The sequence below is a fragment of the Pholis gunnellus genome (assembly GCF_910591455.1).
Source record: "Pholis gunnellus genome assembly, chromosome: 17".
In the NCBI taxonomy this organism is placed as follows: Eukaryota; Metazoa; Chordata; class Actinopteri; order Perciformes; family Pholidae; genus Pholis; species Pholis gunnellus.
The window spans coordinates 5,603,072-5,620,956 of record NC_136544.1 but is presented as its reverse complement, the minus strand read 5'-3'; the positions used below and the strand labels follow the sequence as shown (position 1 = coordinate 5,620,956).

The window sequence follows — 17,885 nt, the reverse complement described above, 5'->3', positions numbered from 1 at the left end:
TGCTATTGGTATCGAGTCAAAGCGCTTTCTCTAAACTGGCATTTGTTGATGAGGCCGGATTGATAATTATTGCTTTTTTTTTTTAAAACATTCATCTTCTCGGGTCGAGATGACACATTAAAACTGGACTTGGCGTGAAAGGCCCGCGTCCCTGCTTAAATCATTTCTCTCAACAACTGTTTAAATCATTCCAGTCAGCCTGGTTTCAGGCAACGCAATCGACACGCTCTCTGGAAAGCCCCGACTCAGCAAATCTGAATCACTCAAATTGCCAGGGTCGGTGCTGTCTGCCAATCAGAACCCAGCAGGGTGGGGAATCATTTGTGTGTGAGGGGATTTCTTGATATTAAACAACAAATCAGTCTGCTGATTGAACTTTTTTTTTTCCTCTGCAAAACAAGATGAAGAGCTTCATTCTTCTCCTCAGGCAGAGCACGTTTGAAGACAAATCTATGGGAGTTCAAACGACGACTCTTAAAAAGCTTTGTGCGGAGCCGATTTAAACTTTTAACTGCAGAATTTTTAACTCATTAAGTAATTACACCCATGCCGCTTCTCTGAGAAGTCAACATCCCACAAAGGCAGATGGTAATTTTGTTTCCTTTAATTCCAAATCTCTCCACAACTTAATGAGACAATGTTTTCTGGGATCCCTGCAGAGCCCCGGTGCGGTTTATAGAAAGGTCCTTTTACTGCTCCAGACAACACGATGCCTCACCACTGGCTTAGAGAACAGATAGAGGGTTGCAGCTTAATTGTGTCTGTGCCACAGTGAGCAACCCCAAGCCAATAAAACCAGCTCCCTGTTTCAGGAAGCGAGCCGGGCCTCGGAGCCAGTGTCTGATAGAGAGATACTGACTACACTGACATGAACACTCTGCACACAGACAACTCCCATCTTAGCATCTGTCGGGTGCTTAGCCGGTCGACAGTGATCTGGGTCGGAGGTGAGAGAGGACCTCAAAGCGCAGAGTGGTCGTGCTCGGACCCTTCCCTCCAAGCTGCTTTTCCAGCTGGGGTGCCTCTGAACCACAGGAAGCCATTTCAGCTTGACAGGCCCGACAGAATCAAAGGCAGAGTGGAGAGGAAACACACACACACACAGAGCAGAAAACACAAGAATCACAACAGAACCATTCGCATTGAGCCCTGACAAGAGAGGGGTGCAGCACTGACCACACACACACACACACACTCACACACACACAGACAGGGTTTAGAGGTGCAGTTATGGGCATGCGCTGCCAGAATAAAGGAGAATAAACCACGTTAGAAACCTTGGTACAGCGTCTGGGTCGCTGTCTGGATGTGTGTCTAATTTCAGGACACAACCACCCACATGGCACAAATCAAATCTCCGGGCAGAGGAAGGGCACAACTGATAAACAAGGAGTCACATTGTGATTGCTGTGCTGTTAATGCGTAGCAGGACGAGGACCGGGCTTATCTGCCCCTATCAAGAAGGTGGCAGAGCTGAGAGCAAGACAACTTGCCAGTTGGTACGTGTTGTGCCTCCCCTAATGAAGTAATTCAGTGAAGATCCCACCAAGTTGTTATCTGACAGCTGTCTGAGGGGGGGGTTAGCTATGCAGAGGTTTATGCTAATGCAAAACGAGCAGCTTCAACAGAACAAGCAAGCAGCTGCTCAATCCCTGCAGGCAAGACGCTGCAACTCAGACAATGGAGCGCATGTAAAACAAAAGTCGTGTGCTTTCTAAGTGGCCTTCCAGTCGTCTTTGGGTGCAAAGCCAATTTAAAAAGGTGGAAAGTATTTGGGGACTCCCTGGGGTTGGTATTATCAGCAAGAGAATATTTGCATCTCTGAGACATCTGGCCAGTCTGAGCAGCTGCTCCCAGAAACTGGACCGTTAGATACAGCCAACAAACGGGACTCACAAGGATCATCCGGCTGAGGTATATTCCTTTTATTTGTTTGAAGCTAAGTCAGAGATTGGGGGTAACCTATTTTATGTTTCCTGGTTAACAGCTGTTTAAAGCTACAGCCGATGAAACAAACATTGGTCTTTAGACTATTACAGTAAGTGCTGGATCGGCCCGGCATGTTCAGCTTCATCTAATTTATGTCTTCCAACGAAAGCCGGAGAGCTGTACTCAGAGTCACCTCGACTTTTGAGTGGAGTCATGATCTTGTTGTTATAATCCAAGTTCTGTTTATTAAATGCAATGCTCAAATAGCTGATTTACCTTCATTTCAAATCCAACTTTTTCAATTGTTAACACTTTAAATAATCCAGAATGGGAATTCCTTGCAAGTGACACTGTGTTCTTCCCTCATGCATTATTCCTGTTTATGATCCGTTTAGTGCACTTCAGTCTGTTGGTAATCTCTCGAAGAACATTTATTTATTATTAGAGCATTTATTATTTATAATTCATTTGAAATCATAGCGCTAGTTAGACATTATTGTGATGTTCGGGACCTTTGCGGGAGGAAGTTCTCTCTAACTGGACCCCGTTGAATGTGAATTGAATACCTCTGTAGTGTTTCTACAGGAATGTTTGTCATGTCGAATCAAAGAAGGCATTTCTCTCTCTGTCTCCCCGTCTCTCTGGCTGTCACTACTGCTTACTTAGAACTTCGTCTCACCTCTCCTTCTCTGTACCAGGGCTGCACAACAAGTGTCTCTTTCTTCCCGCAACTTACAAAGAAACACATTCATACAGCAGAGACAGCGCGAGCGTCACACTGTGTTTCCTAAGCGATAAACAATCAACAAACCAAGAGAGAATGTGCGCCACATAAGTCAAAGCCACGGGGAGTCGACGGTAAAAGACCGTGTGTGTGGTGTGTGTGTGTGCGTGTGTGTGTGTGTGCGTGTGTGTGTGTGTGTGCAGGGTTGTGATCCGTCACCCTCCATTAAAAATACAAAATACTTCAGCGCCAACTACTCTTGACACTCAGTGGTTGCGACTACAACCCAAGAGGGCTGTGGATGGAGAGGGGAAGTGAAGGGAGTTCCTAGCTAGTTTCTCTCTGGGCTCTGGCTCTCCTGTGCCAGGTGGTAACTACCAGAACATGCATGCAAACAATTAGTATAGGCCCTCGGGCTCCTGGTTTGGCAGCAGGAGAGGATGGTGCTCGCCGAGTCCTTGGCTGTGAGTGGGAACGTGCGTGGACTGGTAAATGGGCCTGACGCCTCCCTGAAGCCCGGCTGTGACCCTGGATGACTCTGCCAGCACCACCAGAGCTCCAGCAGCAGGGCAGCTTAACACGGAGGTGAAGCAACAAACAAACAAACAAATAACTGCAAAACAAAATGAATCCGAATGGTTTCTTTAGAGTTGAAGAGGAGTGCGATTCAGACACTTGTCTTGCAGCTATACCCGTCTCCTGCCCCCAGTGAGGCCCCTCGCTGCCCCTCACAAAGCTCCTTTTGTAGGTGGAGCAGTGCACACTGCATACCACGACTTTACTGTACATTCTTGCAGGAGGCACAGTGTGCGAGAGTCTACCAAAGGGATGATGCAGATAATTACTTCCCTCCCGTTTCTGATACTGATCTGGCCGCATGTTTCCCTCACTGATAAAAACCAGAAATCCATGACAACCTTGGTGTCTGCAAAGAGCCCACACTGGCTGATGGCGGAGGGCCTGGACAAACATAAGAGACAACTGTCACACAAGAGATTGTCTGCTCTGGACAGAGGCCATAGTGCTGCTTCACTCTCTCTCTCACACTGCGAGGGATACGTATTCATATGCAGTCTTCCATTACAGCATTGTATTCTTCTAAAATCATCCCTAATTAAAGACGTCAGAGGTTTCCACAGTTCAACAAAATGGCACAAAGATGAACAAGGGAATGAACTAATCATAGACTTTACATTAGAGGCTCATGCTGCTGTTGAATTTTTCATACAAAAAGCTGAACCTCCAGCAACTCGAGACTGACAGCTTATTCCGGACTGATTATTAAGAAAGACGCAATCTGTTGCTTCAATGCATTTATGATTGTTAAAAGACTTCCACATAGATACAGTGCATACTCTGCCTGCATCTGCAATCTCATTATTTTGGTTACTGCCTGAAGCTTACGACCAACAAGGACTAATCATTCACTGAGAGGTTTGCTCCATAGTGCAGCATTCTGCACTGCTGCAGCCAAACGCACACAGCCAACGGTCAAACTCACAATTCTTTCCACTTTTCTGCAGACAAATATTTCAGATGCATGGTGTCATTCTTGGAGGTACTGGACCAAAGTGGCGGACCAACAGGCTTCAAACCAGCACACCAACATTGCCATCCAAAGAGCCATGCAGCTAGCAGGGCTAAAGTTGTTCATTTTGACAATTGCTTTGATATAGCGGACCTGTTGGACAGGCCTCGGGTATTGATTTGATTGTTCCGGCACATTTTGGACAAGAATTGTCAACTCCAGGCGGCGGGCCAAAAGTGCCATTTGGACTGGTTAATGAATGTTGCCACCAAGACGCTACTGCTTGCAGAGTAGACAATCAAGTCACCATGGATACAGGACTCACAGTCCCCGTTCAGTTTCAGAACAAACTAGTGGGAAAGTTCACCTCAGCCTGCCTCCGCTGGTGCTTGTTATAAAACGAATGTACTGCTTGTATTTTAGAAAAGGAGCTGCCCAGCGTTAGCTTCATTGGCACCAGCTGATGTCATCTCCACTTTCTGTTCACTCCAGTTAGTTATCAGTGACATCAAACATGTTTAACATGTCCGCTTCCATCCAATCAGGGACAGGATTGTTTAGCGGTCTCTAAAGAAGACGCAAGCAAACCCATCCACTCAAATCAATCATGATGCTGACGTCATCATTTCGAGGGATGTTCCTCTCGCCATTACTTCATTTGTCTCACTGCCTCATTCACGTACAAATGGAAGGATTGAGTATCAACTGCAGTGGAAAAGAGGAGCGAATGCTACATTTCAGCCAGAGAAAAGGAGCTGGACTTACTCCTTCTATACCAGCCATAACTTTCATTATGACCTTGGCTTTACAATGATATAGAGTGCTGACAGTGCATTCCCGTTCCTCTCAAGGAAAAAAGATAATTTTCTTCTTATAATTGATACAAGTAAGGTTACATGTCGGTCGTAACAATTCCACAGAAAAAGTGATGTTCTATCTTATATTATACAATATATAGCCTTGGGGGTGTAAGACTTCCTGATCTCTGTATCTCCCGATCCCATAATGATGAAACAACAGAATAACTTATTGCAGTTAGTGCCTCCGGGAAACAAAGGGCACTGAGTTTGAGTCGATGTATTTGCAACGACTCACCAGCAGCAAGTGTGGCGCTCCTCATAAATTATGCCACTGGTTATCACCCCGCTAAAACTACAAAAAAAAAAAGAGGGATGTCTAATTCCAAAGTACAAACATGTATTTAATAATACATGGAAAACTCTGCTGTAATGGCTCACAGCTTAGCGGCTCACAGTTCCATTCAAGGAGGACCTACAGTGAGGGTAGACTTACTAGCTTGATGATAAACAGCAAAAACATGGACACTTAGTTATATGGACCACTGGGGGGGGACAGCTTCATTCAGCAGCAGCAGGTATTATGCACACCCACCTGTCACGTTAATTAATGCGTGAATTAACATTCATAACATGATGATTCATCAGATGTTGTGTAATCACATGAAACATGGCTTCGCTATACATCATTCCCGCAAGAGTTCATGATATATAATGCATTAATTCATGTATTTAATCATAATGAGCCATGTCATCAACTAAGCATGCAGTGTGAACGCTCAGTATGAAATGTTACTATAAAGGGCGTATTCTCACGTTAACTCTTACTACATTGCACACGTTACTACCATTCTTACCTTTCCGGGGGCTTTGGTCCTGTTGTTGTTGTTGTGGGAGGCCTGATTGACGTCTTCATGGACGCGGTCCAGCAGCCACAGGAGGAACTCCAGGGCGTCGTGTTGGGAGTTACCACGAAACTGCGATCCGTACTTGGACACTATAGTCTGGAGTGGAGGGAGGCACACGTGATGAATGAGTCAATCAGCTACATAACTATAATTATGACATTAGGTACTTTATAAGTGAAGTGAAGTGCCACTTTACAGAGAAACCTTCTGAAATCTGTGAATATATATTTTTCCTATCCTGATAAAAATGAAAGCAGTGGCAATTTAATTGGTTTGTATAATGTGACAGCTTGTTAAGAGTTGAGGCTGTCGGGGCCACCTGGAGAAGCCAAATTAAATAGGCTTGCTAAGCTATCCTTTCTAAAGAATTCTCTAACAAGAAATGTGAATCTCAAGCGCCCCTTGTTTACTGGTTTTGACAGCTTGGCTGTGTTCGTTGGGCAGCGCTATGTCGGCCTTCTCCACGGAGCGCTGATCAGAGGAATCCCTGAATTGCAAATTTGCACCGAAGCTCTTTACGCTTCCCTCGCCTCCACCTGGCTCACACTTTGATGGATGCGGCGTCATTTCACATTTTGGGTTGGTAAAATATGCCTTTGTCGACAAAAATACATGCTTGTTAATCTAATGAAAGTTTTACTGTCATAACCGCATTGCCTTCCCCCTTTTTCTGAAGAAGAATCTAAATTTCAGAAAATATGTGACATGGAAAAAGACGTGTGAATAACATTTCTCTTAAAAGTGGGGTGAGGACTGCTTTAGCTCACGCGCAGTATAATGTCACTTCAGACGTGAATGGCCCCCGACTCAATTAGACAGGAATTAGCTGCAGCTGGCAGAAGCAAAAGCAGTGATGAGAGATTATAGCGGAGGGAGCAGCAGGCTGTAATCATCGCTTCATAATCCACTAATATGTGATATGCCTCTTATAGGCATTACACCATAACGTGATGTAGCATGTCTGATGATGAAGTCAGAGGCCAGTCACTGAAGAGCTGCTGGTTGATTCTCCAAAGACATACTGAATTCAAACACTCTTTGCTCCTTCAACAACCAGCACTGCAGTGTCCCGGAGCAAAGCGTGTATAGCAAGATACAAAGCGGCAGTTGTTTGAAAACAAGATAGTGCCGATCAGTCTACTCTTTGTTGAAATCATTTTTTAAAAGAGAGTAATAACCAGAGTCCGTCTGAAACTTGCATTCTTTCTAATGGCCATCGGAGGGCGATAGTCTGGTTGTATAGAAGTCTATGAGAAAATGACTACTTCTCACTTGATTTATTACCTTCAACATTGTGAACATGAGTTTATGGTCTCAATCTCTAGTTTCAAGTCTTCTTCAATACAGCATGTTTATTCAGTACATTATGGTCCATTTAGAGTCAAATAGACTATAAATCAGGGTATGCTTTAGGGCGGGGCTACCTTGTGATTGACAGGTTGCTACCACGGCGTTGCCGCTCTTGGAGTTGTCCGTGTTTTCATCTTAGAACTTTAACCTTTTCACAGTGTGTTTTGAGTTCATTAAAGTTGATTGAATATTTGGTCGCCTGAAAATGTCCTATTCAGCGTTCGGCTGTACTTAGCTCCACCCTCTCATATCACTTCTGGTTGCAAAAAAACCAAGATGGCGACAGCCAATAACCAAGATGGCGACGTTCAAAATGCCAAAATCAAGGCTTCAAAACTGTAATCCACAAACCAGAGGGTGACGTCACGACGATTACGTCCACTACATACAGATTATGGTAATAACTCATTGGAAGTAGAGCCGGGGCTGTGTCTTTAAAGTAGTTTCTGAGATGTGGTTACTGACAAAATGTGAACATAGAAATTCATAAACAGAGAAAAAGTGCTGGTGGAGTGTTGGCAGAGAGATGAGGTTCCCTAATCTTCTCCTCTGATCTCATCTTGAAAGTGAAAGTGAAACTTGCTTTGCCTCATGGATCTCAAAGTAAAAAAGCGATGAGTGATGCAATCCAACACTGGATCCTCACAATCACTTTAAGATAAACTGGCCATAAAATACAAAAGGTCAACAAACATAGAGCTACTTGATTAGCCAACACATCAAGAGCCAGAAGGACGTTTGCACTCGTATTTTCACTTTTCACTCTTATGGATGACACATCTCCGATTAGGGGAAGTCTTTGTCTGCTCGGATTTTAGGAATAAGACACTTACAGCCTTAAGTGTGTGTATTGTCCAGATGTTGTGGATGTATTTTCACACACACACAAATATATAGTTTATATTCTGTGATACTTTACATTACAACAAATCAGTCAAGACTCGACATAGTACAGCAGATCCTTTTTAAATTCCTGCCCTGGAAACATTCATGGTTACTTTGCAGAAATGCTCTGCTATTAGCCATGAGAGCCGTGGACACGCACTAACCTCAAGCTGTTGTGCAGCAAAGTAATAACAGTAATTACCTCCAGCCTTTTGAAGGTGGCAATTGTCTCAGCGATATAATTGAGGTTGTGGAAAGTGTCGTGTTCTTTATTACTCTATCTGGCATAATGGCCACTGGCCAGTTTGTAATGTGTGTAATCATCTAACTAACAGATACAGACAAAATAAGATGACACTCCATCTTTCCTCTCCATCATTTAGCTAATGTTATATATTCCAACCATTTATCTATTCCTTTATAGGTATTTCAACTGTCTATCCGTTACTTTAGATCACTATATGAACTGTTCAATTTACGCCATTCATCCACCGTGCGAGGGCATGACAGTTGAACATTTCAAACTGAGGGCAACATTCTGGTGTTCTGCAGAAAGCTGACCACAAAATGCAAAGCAGTGGCTCTTCTCTGTGTCACTGGCCAGGATTACAGGGACAAACAATAGCATTTCTAGTCAATTACAGATCCTGAAGAAAACATACAGAATTCAATGAATTACTAATCACGGTGCTGGTGATTACAAAAAGGTTTGGGGTTGCATCTGAATAAAAAGCTAATATGTAGAATATGACGTTCATTCATTCATAACTTTGAATAAAAGCTTCACAGTATCGTCAGTGTTGAGTACTGTTGTGAGGGTAACACTGCCTGATTTAGCTTTACGCTATTAGGACTTTTCAAATGTATTGCCCAGTTTAAAACATTTATAAAGTTACATTACTTATTACATTGTTAACATGGTAGCTATGTGTAACCCATTACATTTCTAAAGTAACTTTCCCAACACTTCGTACATTGTGGGAGGAAGTGCCGATTGCTTATTTACCTTTTAACACATTTATCTGCTGCAGCTGACTCAATATGTGGATATCTATTTTTTGATCAAATCGACAGAGCTACTCCACAATGTTTCCATGGAGCTGTGTCAACGGTAGAGTACATGCAGCCCTGGTAAGGAGTCACTGCTCTCCTCCACATCTTCTGTGAGCCGTCTGAGTAACTGCAACCAGCGACATAGATAATCATTCAAAATCAACATGGAGACGGCAAATATTGACACATACCTGCGAGCAAGACCCGCTGTCGTCACAACACACATTTAGCTTCCTAAATAGGCCCATCAGTATCCGCTGAAGGGAGGATGGCATTCCTGCTCAGCTCAGCCTGACTCCCTTCTTTTCTCAGGCCTCTCGTGCTATGGAAACCGATAAATTGGCTGTTGGGTAACTGTTTGAGTTTCAGGCTTCGTCCCTGTCCAGGCCTCTCTGTGCAAACACACCGTCCTGCCAGCGGGGGGGGGGGGGGGGGGGGGGGGGGACAACGACGACGCAGAAAACGCACAGGAACTGTCCAGATCAAAAGATCACATCTGCTACCAGGTTTGAAGAAACGCAACCCTCCGACTGCGACGTCACGGACACGTCTGTGAGAGTGGAAGCTCCGGACACAAAGCAGCACAGCGATACCTAATCTTTAGTGAACACTTGTGTAAGCAGCCTCCATCCTTCCACCTCTCTTGTCCCACAACACAGGTGGTGCTGGGATGTGGCGCAGTGCCAGGCATTCTGCGGCACTTTGTTGTTTTGTTTTTCTTCCCGACTGGGACTCTGCAGCCAACTGACCTGCGAGGAGGCCACTGCTGCCTCATTAACTTTGAAGAACTTTCGATCAAAGAGGACTATTCCACTTTGACAGAGGAGGTGCACATGAACAGCATCATTCATGTCAAATTTTTTACAAACGCAGCACACAGTGTTCATAATTTCTTATCAAATACCATGTGATGTGAAGAGGAGTACTATAGGGAGTCCTTTTAATTTGACTGCTTTACCTGAACCTTACCATCAAAACTCCTGACTTTCAGAGGCCTGCAACCCGGGATAATCAACTTACAACAACAAGAGATTCAGCTTTCAAAGTGAAAAAACATTCGGTTTTGGAGGATTGTTTATAAGTGATGTATGCTGTCGGGAGTTCCTGCGTCTGGGAGCTAAGTTTGCCTCTCAGACACAACACTTGGAGCTATCTGATTATTTTATAATGCCTCCCTACAGGCAGCTGTGGTATGACTCAACAGGCAATTTCAGAAGGCCTGAGCTGTATGAACTACGGACCTCCTACGTTCACAAACCACAGCCAAGAGGCACAGCGATGTGTGTGTGTGTGCGCTTTGACACAGGAAACATCTAATCACACACAAGGGGTTTAGAGTTTTTCTTTGAATCTATCCTTTTATCTTGGCAAGATGTTTCCATGTTGTTCCCTCTGATTGTTGTCCTGAAAGAGTCTCATGAGGTTTTGGGAGTTATTGGCAGTAAGGATTCTGGTTGACAGGAGAGTCTTTCAGAGACCACAACAGACGGGAGAGCAAAAGAGAAACAAAAAGAATTAATTCAAATTGATTGTGATTGAATTTGACATGCAGCAGAACTACTCAGGTTGGCTTCCTCTTTACACCATATTGAAGTGTGAGGAAAGACTTGGAGGTGCCTGACCAGAGCTTGGGTCAGGATATTCCAGCAGCCATACTCGTGCCAGTTTCTTACAGGGTAATTTAACGTTTCCAAGAATAGGTCCATTGTGGAGTTTTTTTGTTCGCAGCTCCATATTATCTACTTCTTGCCTTGAACTATGGCTCAAAGAAATCCAGAGCAAAGAGCTGCAGGCAGATAAAACACGACCCCCCCCAGAGAAGGAGAGCCTGAGGGTCTCCTGATAGGACTGCACAGCCCCTGATCCTCGGGGAAGGAAGATTATTAAGTCGGAAGTGTTACAATAAATCCTGAGCCACCGCACCTCTAAATAAACACTGCAATACTTCACTCGCCCCGCTGTGAGAGGAAATAAAACACTAGTTAGTGCTGCACAGGAGTGCAACGAGGAAGTGATGATTAAGTTAAAGTCATGGCACACCTACTGGGGTTGTTCATAAAACGATGCCAGCAGGGTGCATCCGTATTTTTGATGTGGTGGAAGACGTCACCAGCTGACCCTGAGGCCCTCAGACTGCAGAGGCAGCAGCCTCGTTATCATTTAGCAGAAAAACACTGAAGTCACAGAGCAAAGCACCGTATAGGCTTGCAATTATTGGCTATTGGCAAGAAAAGGACACCTCTGATTTGTTAGTGCTGCTCTGTGCACTTCATAGTGGTGCTGATGGCATACTGTGTGCATCCCATGTTTGACTCGACAGTGAGCTTACTCTGCACTTAAGGTACAGAGGGACGTATCATGTGTGTTTAGTTGATGATAAACCACTAAAACTGCCCTCGTCTTTTTAATATCACCGGCTCTTTTCATCACTGAACCTACTCTGTTACTAAGCACTCTCATCACTTAGCTCATGTCCACCTGTAGACTTGTGTGTTGAGGTTGATGTGGTGCACACTGCAGATACCTTAAAGTCCACAGACAGCTGTGGGGTGTACTCCAGAGTCCACAGAGCCCTGACGAGCGATGCCAACTGCTCCGTGACTTCTCCCTTGGCGAGCCGCATCTCATCACTTTTCACCACCCCGTTCATCCTGGTCTGCCTCAGGTCCAGCTTGTACCGCTCCAGGCCCAGGTACTCTGCGAGCAGGTCCGTGTTGCTCAGACACTGGACCACGGCGTTCATGAAGCAGGTGTTCCCGTGGTTTTTCAGCCCCAGGACACCTGGGATTTTCTCTGCGAATTGGTGCAGCAGCTTGTCTCTGCCGGTGCACAGGGAGGAAGACGTGCTCGAGGTGTTCTTCACCGCGCGATCCCAAGTCACAAGCGCGTCGTCTCTGACGGTTCCCGAGCCGGCGCTGAGGGTGCAAGGTGCGCCGTTCCGAAACCCCCCGTCGTCGTCCTCCGCGTCCCGCGCGTCCGCGTCTCCAAAGTGGGTCAAAGTGCCCAAAGTTTTGATGATTCTGTTCATGAAACTCCCCACAGACTTCAACGACTTCCTTCGGAAGAGCTTCCCCGATTTGGGCTTCTTCTCTTTGCGCTTCTCCTCCTTCGATGTCGGCATTTCCTCCTTGACTCTGCTCTGTTTCTCCATGTCTCTGCTCCCTCGCGCGTCTACTGCTGAGACTGACAGTTGTGTAAATTCCGACGCCGGTGTGTCACTTCTCGGCCAGCGTCCCCTGTCCGGATAGCAGAGGTGACACCATCGCGGAGCCGGGAGGCACAACGGCTCACTGTTATTCCGCCCTGCGCTGCCGGTAAACCTCCCTCATCCATCCCAGCACTTACTGAAGGCGTTCATTATTACTCCCGACGCCGCGAGCAGCATCTCGTCATGCCCGGCACCGCACGAGCCACTCCGCCGTCCAGCTGCAGCACTGAGCGCTCCCCTCCCATCGTTCCCAACTTCGCCTGGGAAAAGACTTGCGATTGTGCGCCTGCCCCCTCCCACTTCCATGCACATGGAGGAGATAAGAGAGCAGTGTCCGCCGTGGGCTCATGTGGTCAGCGGTGGACACCGGTCTGAGACGGAAATGGTATACTTTCCATCGGTGGTGGGAAAAGTAGCCCTCTAAAATAATTTGCTTAACTAAAAGTATCAATGCCACGGTGTAAAATACTCTCAAATCTCATCTAAGTATGAGCAGGCATGCGTAGTATTATCAGCAGAATGTACTTCAGAGTAGAAATGTCCCCATGACCCCTATTTGATTATATCTGACATTATTAGATTGTTAATAATGAGTCATCCATTTTGTAACATGTAACTGAGGGGGAGCTGGTTTAACTACATGATGTACGGTTAGGTAGTTCAGTCGAGATAAATCTGAGGGGTCATGAGATGATTAACGAGGAATAAGTCCTGCCAACTCAAATTAAACATTTCTGGAATTTCCTCGAATCTTCGTTGTGAAGTATTGGATTTTTATTCCTCTTTGTTCCTCTATAAGTTATTTAAATGAAACCATCTGACAGGTTCAGAGGGGAAATGTCTCCTTGGTGGAACTACTAACAACTCACAGACATCTGAAATGAGACAAGGGGCCCCAGTTGACACTGGGTCACAAGCAAAAATGGCTTTAAGCCACTTATTCAATCTTTAACAGTTCATTGCATTTTATGAGGTTTTTTCAATTCTTAGTCTGAATAAATTAGCTATAACTGTCAAATAAACACAGCGAGTTAAAAAGTGCAAAATGCTGAAAATAAATTGTGAAGCATAAATCAAAACATTGAGGAACTAAAGTAAAGTAAATATACCTCAAAACTGTACTTGAAGTGTAACTAACGGTTTCATAGAAAAACTTTCATAGGCCTCTAAATTAAGCATCATTTCTGTCTTTTTTTCTAATAGTTTAACTTCACAGTCTTGCTAACTCCCTGGGGGACATGATGGTAAGGAATCACCGGTCTAATGTGCTGATTTCTGCCAATTAAGAATTTAAAAAAAGGAAAGAAGAGAGCATATCTTGAGTGAATGTGTGTGACCCAGCAGCCTCCAGAGGAAATTCATTAGCTAAGCCTTGGAAGGCATTTATCGCAGGTTACAGTGTCCTGGATTACTCCTATCATTCCTGAGTTATGAAGTATAGGAGAGCGGCACGGCTTATCTCCTCTGCTCACTACATAGATACGTTTATCACACAGGGCTGTCTTGCTAACACTGAAGAAGTGCAGGTTTTTCTTTTTGCAGCAGTGAGCATAAGCATTACGACTGACCCTCCTCCTCGCTGCTAATGCGACCTGAAGAGAGAGTCTGAGCCAAGAAGAGGAGCCTCCTCCTCTGCCTCCCTTCAGAGCAGTGCTGATGATGGTACGGAGGACAACCAGCAGGCTCAATTTCAAGGAGGAAAGTCAAGAGTACTTGTGAAATATTTTAAGCTGAGAGCTAGAAAATGCCATGAGTGCATACATCAGAGCACACAAAGCCTCCCGAAAACCCTTTTTTACCGACATCATCTGACTCCGAGACGAGTAGGCAAATAGTAATCTTCTCTCTCCCACACCAGGTAGCAAACACGCCACCTGTTCATGTGACGCCAACACAGCAGATGCAAACTATAATCAAGTCGATCTTCCATGAAATAGGTTTCACATTTCAGCAATAGTGTCGATGGGGAGCAGCAAGTCATACCTGCTTTAAGCCGTGTGACATCTACAGTTCCTGTGGGACTTCTGTAGCATGTATTCATGTAGATTCATGTAGATTCCTCCAGCACCGGACACAGACCATCTCACTCTGAAACAATGAGCCCAAACACAACGTAAGGCTCCACTCATCCAGCAGGAACTACATAGTTGAACTCCTCTCACATGTGTTGGGTCAACTCTCTGTAAATTGATCCTCCTCTTCTGCTTAAATCCACATTTTGAAGGACTTGAGCAAACCCAAGCTGTATAAATGTGCCTGTGGTGTTTTTCACATTGACAGCAGAAGGTAGTTATTATGAAACTACTACAAAGCCGTCAACTGGAGTATTTCAATCTTTCCACTCCCAGGACTTGATGAAACATACAAGTTTTTAAATTCTGCAATAATGACCCCAGGGCACCTCTGAGCTGCTGCCATCTCTCGTATACGGCAGCGCTGTGCATGTTTGAGAGTTCGTGGCTAAGCAGTAACCTCCTCTGGGTTTGGCAGTTGTCTCCTTTTTATTTTGGCCTCGCTATCAGCTTGGATTTGATGCTATTTTTAGAGCTAGTTTTGCATTTTTCTTTTTTTTTTAAAGTCAAGTACCTTTTAATATTTCTCTTGCGAAGGATGATTTCTCCCACCAACATCTAATTCCATATCACATGCAGTTATTATTCTCTCACTATGAAAAGGGAGGTGCACCATCGTAAAGACATTTGTGGCCTATATTCTATTGTCTTTGATGTGAGGGAACATCTCTTTGAACATTAATTTGGTACCAACTCAGACTTATAATACAATATGAACAAAAGAGATAGCACGGTGTATTTCTTTCAGAGTGCTGCAGCACACATAATTAGATCAGCGTTGCACCGTGCTGGCCTAATATCTTAGTGTGCCTATAAATGGAGAGGTGATTTGCCTGTGACGCTCTTCTCTTTAAAGAAGGAAATGTCATTCCCAAAGATGAAGTAGGCAAAAGAGACCATCTGGTCGTCTGAGTCATATATGCCGGCTGCTCCAGGAGCAAGCGCTCCCTTAACTAAAAGAACAATGCTCTGTCACACACTGCTGTGCTACAGTTAAACATGACCAGATGCAAGAGCATTCAGTATGTACATCCCTCGTGTTCTGAGAATTTAGTACATCAAAACCTACATGTAATACAGCACAATTAAAGTTTAGAAGTTTCTTTTGATTTATGTTCTGAAAAAGCTTTGTTTCTTTCACTAATAATGACCATAGACTGTATATAAGAAGTGGACGTAGTCACTACGTCTTCGTTTATTTTGCAACCAGAAGTTACACGAGAGGGCGGAGCTAAGAACAACAGAACACGGACATATTTAGGCAACAAAGCTCCCCCTGGTATGTAAGTTTGAATGTATGTACTTTGCTGTTTGTTATTGTCAGTTTGTGTAATTGTACACGTGCATTTTAGGCACTCCAAAAAAAAACTTTCATGAACTAAAAAAAACACTGAAAAGGTTAAAGTTGTAAAATGAACACTTAGAAAAACACCCAGACCAGACAACACCAGGTAGAGACCTGTCAATCACAAGGTAGCCCCGCCCCAAAGGATACTCTGCTTTATGGTCTGTGTGACTCTAAATGGACCATCATTTACTAAATGAACATCATGCTGTATTGAAGAAGACTTGAAACTAGAGATTGAGACCATGAACTCATGTTTACAATGTTTACTGAGGTAATAAATCAAGAGAGAAGTAGAGTCATTTTCTCATAGACTTCTATACAACCAGACTATCGCCCCCCCGTTGGCCATTAGAAAGAATCCAGGTTTAAGACACTTTATTATTGGCTTCACCTTTCAGCTGCAGGTAGCTGCCTCATAATGATGACCTGCCGTGTGTCTGGGAGGTGTAGCAGACAGTGCTGATCAGTGTAATCCTGGACCACCTGACTCCACACAGACAGACAGGGTGAGGAGGAAATCAATACTGCTTCACGTATTGTTTTACGGCCCTAACTAAATATGATGTTCTACAAATCTTTTGGAAGATTTAACAAGACGTTCGCCTTCATCAGAACTTAACTGACTTATCCATTCCTGTGATGGGAATCAGTTTCAGCAGAAAAGAAACAGAAGGGGTTGAGTGGGCGAATTCTGGCTTCCACCAGGTCGCAGATTATGCAGGCCCCATCTGAGCTGGCAATAACACATTCCTTGTCAATGGCTTTAATCTTAATGCAGTTGGCAGAGGCCTTATGCTTTCTCATGGATTCCAGGAGCTCGAGAGACCTGGGCAGGATCTCCCACACACGAGCAAACACGCACCTGGACGGAGAAGAGACAGCCATCGGCTTAACGGCACACAAGAGGCAACTGACACAGCAATCCCTCCAGAGAGAGTGGAGCCCAGGCTAGGGAGCTATTTCTATTCATGGCCTATTTCATCCACAACCAGTCCTACTTTCACTGTATCTCAACTGTTATCAGTTACAGCAGGACACTAGACACACACATGCAGCAAGGAACCAAACCGGCTCACATTATAACTGCAGCAGAAACACATTTGATTCCTGTCTCACAGGTCTGGAGTGTAATCATAAATACCACTTTGTTTTTCTTGAAGTTCCCTGATGGGTTCATCTCCCGTCCCTCATTATTCTCCTGCTATCTCAGGTGGTGGCAGTCGATCCCAAGCTGTGGTTTGCGTGAACGGGTAGCACCCTCTGGCCCGATCCACCAGTAAACACACGCATTTTCCATCATTGTTTGGCTGCAAAAAGACAGGTGCTGGCTGCTTCCTGTGCATATGAATAGATGTAATTACAAGTCGAAGCAGGAGTCAGCATCTGCACGCTGAGTGAAGAAGTGAAGGATGAACTGCAAAAAGGCAATCATGTTCAGAAGGTCTAACGCTAATTATAATGAAAGCTGGTTAATGATGTGCCTGTCTATGAGAAACTCTGTAGAACTGCAAAAAGCTATGTAAGTGTCAGCCACTGTAAAAACACCACTCAAAGACAACAACATCATAATTTAGGAAAAGGAGCTTTCCTAGTTTAAAATCATAAATAGCGAACATGTAGTACTAAATACTCGCTCAGCAACGTCCAACGACTTGTGTTATGGCTCCCTCTACTGGTAAGTTTCAGTATGACTTGCCACTCTTTCCATTTAAAGAAAGAAGCCAAATGGGACAAAACAACAAATGAGTATTTAACAGATGACGGTGACACTGATGATCATACTGGCAGTATTACATTACATTACAGTCGTTTAGTAGACGCTTTTATCCAAAGCGACTTACAATTCAGATTCTATCATAATTCTACACCGTAGGCACAGCTACAGGACCAATTTTGGGGTTAAGTGTCTAGCTCAAGGACACATCGACATGCGACTAGTGGAGCCTGAGCCGGGGATCGAACCGCCGATCTTCTGATTGAAGGACAGCCCTGCCACTTCGCCACAGTACCAGTGCTGCCACAGCACATGAGCATCTGTTACAAATGACAGGCCACACAGTACACAACACTGTTCTGGCTGGTT

General features: G+C 44.5%; 1 protein-coding gene across 1 annotated transcript in view; it reads right to left on the bottom strand.

Moving 5' to 3' along the window:
* usp43b (ubiquitin specific peptidase 43b) overlaps positions 1-12,325 on the bottom strand; it is a gene marked incomplete at both ends in the record, with an annotated part of 52,931 nt that extends 40,606 nt beyond the window's left edge. Inside the window, 2 exons of the mRNA XM_079177266.1 lie at positions 5,836-5,982; positions 11,699-12,325. Of these exons, the coding sequence (XP_079033392.1) occupies positions 5,836-5,982; positions 11,699-12,325 (774 nt within the window). The remainder of the gene's footprint in view (positions 1-5,835; positions 5,983-11,698) is intronic.
* Positions 12,326-17,885: the final 5,560 nt, after the last annotated feature.